Genomic DNA, 2,500 nt, shown 5'->3' on the forward strand with positions numbered 1-2,500 from the left:
GCACTGGAAAGTCATTCTTGGCTAGGGTTTTGGCAAGTCGCGTGAGATGATTAGTTAAAGTTTCGAGTTGTTCTTCAGAATTGATCATATTTGTTGCATACGTGCAAACATGACAGTTAAATTTATAAGGATCTTTCTTGGGGCTGTTGTCCTAATAATGTCAGCAACAAATATTTTGTTTGTGGTTGAAAACTGGAATTTAAGTCTTGATGGTAAAGCTGTGAAAGCGAGCGAAGAAAAAAAGCTATCTAAGGGAGAAATATTCTTGAACGAACCCTCGACTTTAGACGGTGAGTGTCATTTGAATTTCTTTAAGTGCTTCGCCACGTCATTGTCAAAGACGCTAAACATCTTGACCGAACTTCAAACCCCAATTATTATTTGAAAACATCAAACAAGTTCTTCGCTAAGTTGTGCGTTATTGGCATTTCAGAAAAACCTGAGTAAACTTTCCAACACTTATAAGGCTTTGTTCACCAGAAAGATTTAATTATAATATACTATTCAATATTCACGGCCGTAAAAATAATTAAATCAAACGGTAAAAAATCAAGAATGAAAAGTTATTGTAGTTTCCACATCGCTGTTTAACAAAATCGAACAGTGTTGAAACCCTTTGCGGCCCGGGCCTTTCGAATAAACGCAGCTGTCTTGGAGATGGCTTACACGCAGAAATGATGCTATCGTAATTATGTACCGTGGTATTTTTTCTGGTAACCGGTCGTTTCGATCGAAGGTCGTTTCGATCGAAGTTCGTTTCGATCGAAACCAAAAGTCAGTTCGATCGAAGGCAAGAGTCAGTTCGATCGAAGACTAAATGTTTATAAAAACTACAGTTTTGCAAGCGTATAGATAATAAAAGTTCTTGTGTTGTGTAATGTTTGCGCGAAGTAATATGCGCGGCGCGGAAACGCGGTGTTCAATTGATTTTTCTTTTGTTGCCGGCGTTTCTTTTTCGGCGTTCCTGATCATGCTCAATTAGCTATTCGCTATAACGTGCGTACACTGAAACACGGGGTTTAGATTTTATTACCATGATGAAACGAACAAGTATTGTCACTTTCAATGAGAACCGAGCGAAAAGAAATTAAACGCTGTTGAAAACACTTGCGTTTGGAACAGAATCCGTGGAAACAGACGGCTGGCGGTCATGTTCCTTGAAGACCAAGGTTCAAGAATGTGTTTTCCACAACTCCGAAGTTAACTGTATCAAGAAATATTTTTAAACAGATTTGATAAATAGTAAGTTCAATACACTTCAGCAATAGTTACAGTCTTCGATCGAACTGACTCTTGTCTTCGATCGAATCGACTTTTGTCGATCGAATCGACTTTCGATCGAAACAACTTTCGATCGAACTGACTTGCATTCTTTTTTCTTAAGGTTTTTAAAATGTTTTGAGCGTGAACGAAGGTAGATTTCACTTTAATTGATACGCCATGATGTGAGTCTGTGAATAAACGTAGACGTCACGAATAAGTTGACCAATGACATCTACGACCGGAGTTCTTACAGTATCTACTGACGTTACACAAATGACTTGACTCTGAAGATGACTTCCGCTCAGGTTATCGAAACGTCAATGTCATCTCAAACAGTCCTTCCCAGGACTACACTCACCCAGACGGTCGTACTTTACTTAATTATGATATGACTCCTGGGTTCAAACTATTTACGACCATTTACGAATAAACGTAGAGTTTCATAATCCTTGTGACATTTTTTGGGTACGATCTCCCACGGTCGGAGAATCCAGCAAACAACTCAAAGGCGAAGAAGATATTGATAAACCACATCATTTCTTATGCTATATCAGATAATATGGATATACAAGTTTTCTCCAGCAAGGACAAAGCGTCTATTGTCGTCAACGGCGAATTGGTGAGTATGAAATCACAATAATTATTTAGGAAGTAACTAAACGCATTGGTTTAAACATATTTATTGGCTTAGGTTTTCCCTCATTTTCTCTTGGTTTTCTAAGAAGCTCTTTTCAAAAACATCAGTCAAAGTGTGCGAACATCGTGTATCTAGGAAATGTGTGGGGGTAATGTGAATACGCATGCGCGCACGTGTGGCGCAAGTACGAATTCGAACGTGCGTGTAAACGTGCAGGTTCATGAAAAATCGACTTTGGGGAACACAACACATTCACTTGCTAAGCAAAAAAAAAAAAGGATAATTGGAAGGGTTGTTGATTGTGTTGATTGTACATATGGATTGTCATTTAAGTGGATCTTTTAATTTCATCATCAAATGCCATGAATCGTAAGCCGAACTAACTTAATAGTTTTCAATTGAGTGTCAAAAGTAATAGACCTTATTCACGATAGCCGCCATGTTGGATTTGCTATTATCATGCAAATTAGCTACACACTTCTGAGGGGGCAAACAACACAAGTTCGAGAGGTTATAACGAACATCTTAGCCACACAGATGATTTGTTTCATGTTCATTGAATGTTTTTCACCTAAGTAGTAAAATAGAATGCTTACACAA

General features: G+C 38.1%; 1 protein-coding gene across 2 annotated transcripts in view; it reads left to right on the forward strand.

Moving 5' to 3' along the window:
* Positions 1–2,500, forward strand: part of LOC137985639 (protein O-linked-mannose beta-1,2-N-acetylglucosaminyltransferase 1-like) — a 22,108-nt gene that overhangs the window by 48 nt on the left and 19,560 nt on the right. For both annotated transcript variants that reach the window (XM_068833276.1, XM_068833277.1), the window contains exons 1-2: positions 1–290; positions 1,818–1,882. The exon at positions 1–290 is cut by the window's left edge and continues 48 nt beyond it. In XM_068833276.1, coding sequence (XP_068689377.1) covers positions 110–290; positions 1,818–1,882 — 246 coding nt within the window. In that variant the 5' untranslated portion in view covers positions 1–109. The remainder of the gene's footprint in view (positions 291–1,817; positions 1,883–2,500) is intronic.

This window comes from Montipora foliosa, chromosome 14 (assembly GCF_036669935.1).
Source record: "Montipora foliosa isolate CH-2021 chromosome 14, ASM3666993v2, whole genome shotgun sequence".
NCBI lineage: Eukaryota > Metazoa > Cnidaria > Anthozoa > Scleractinia > Acroporidae > Montipora > Montipora foliosa.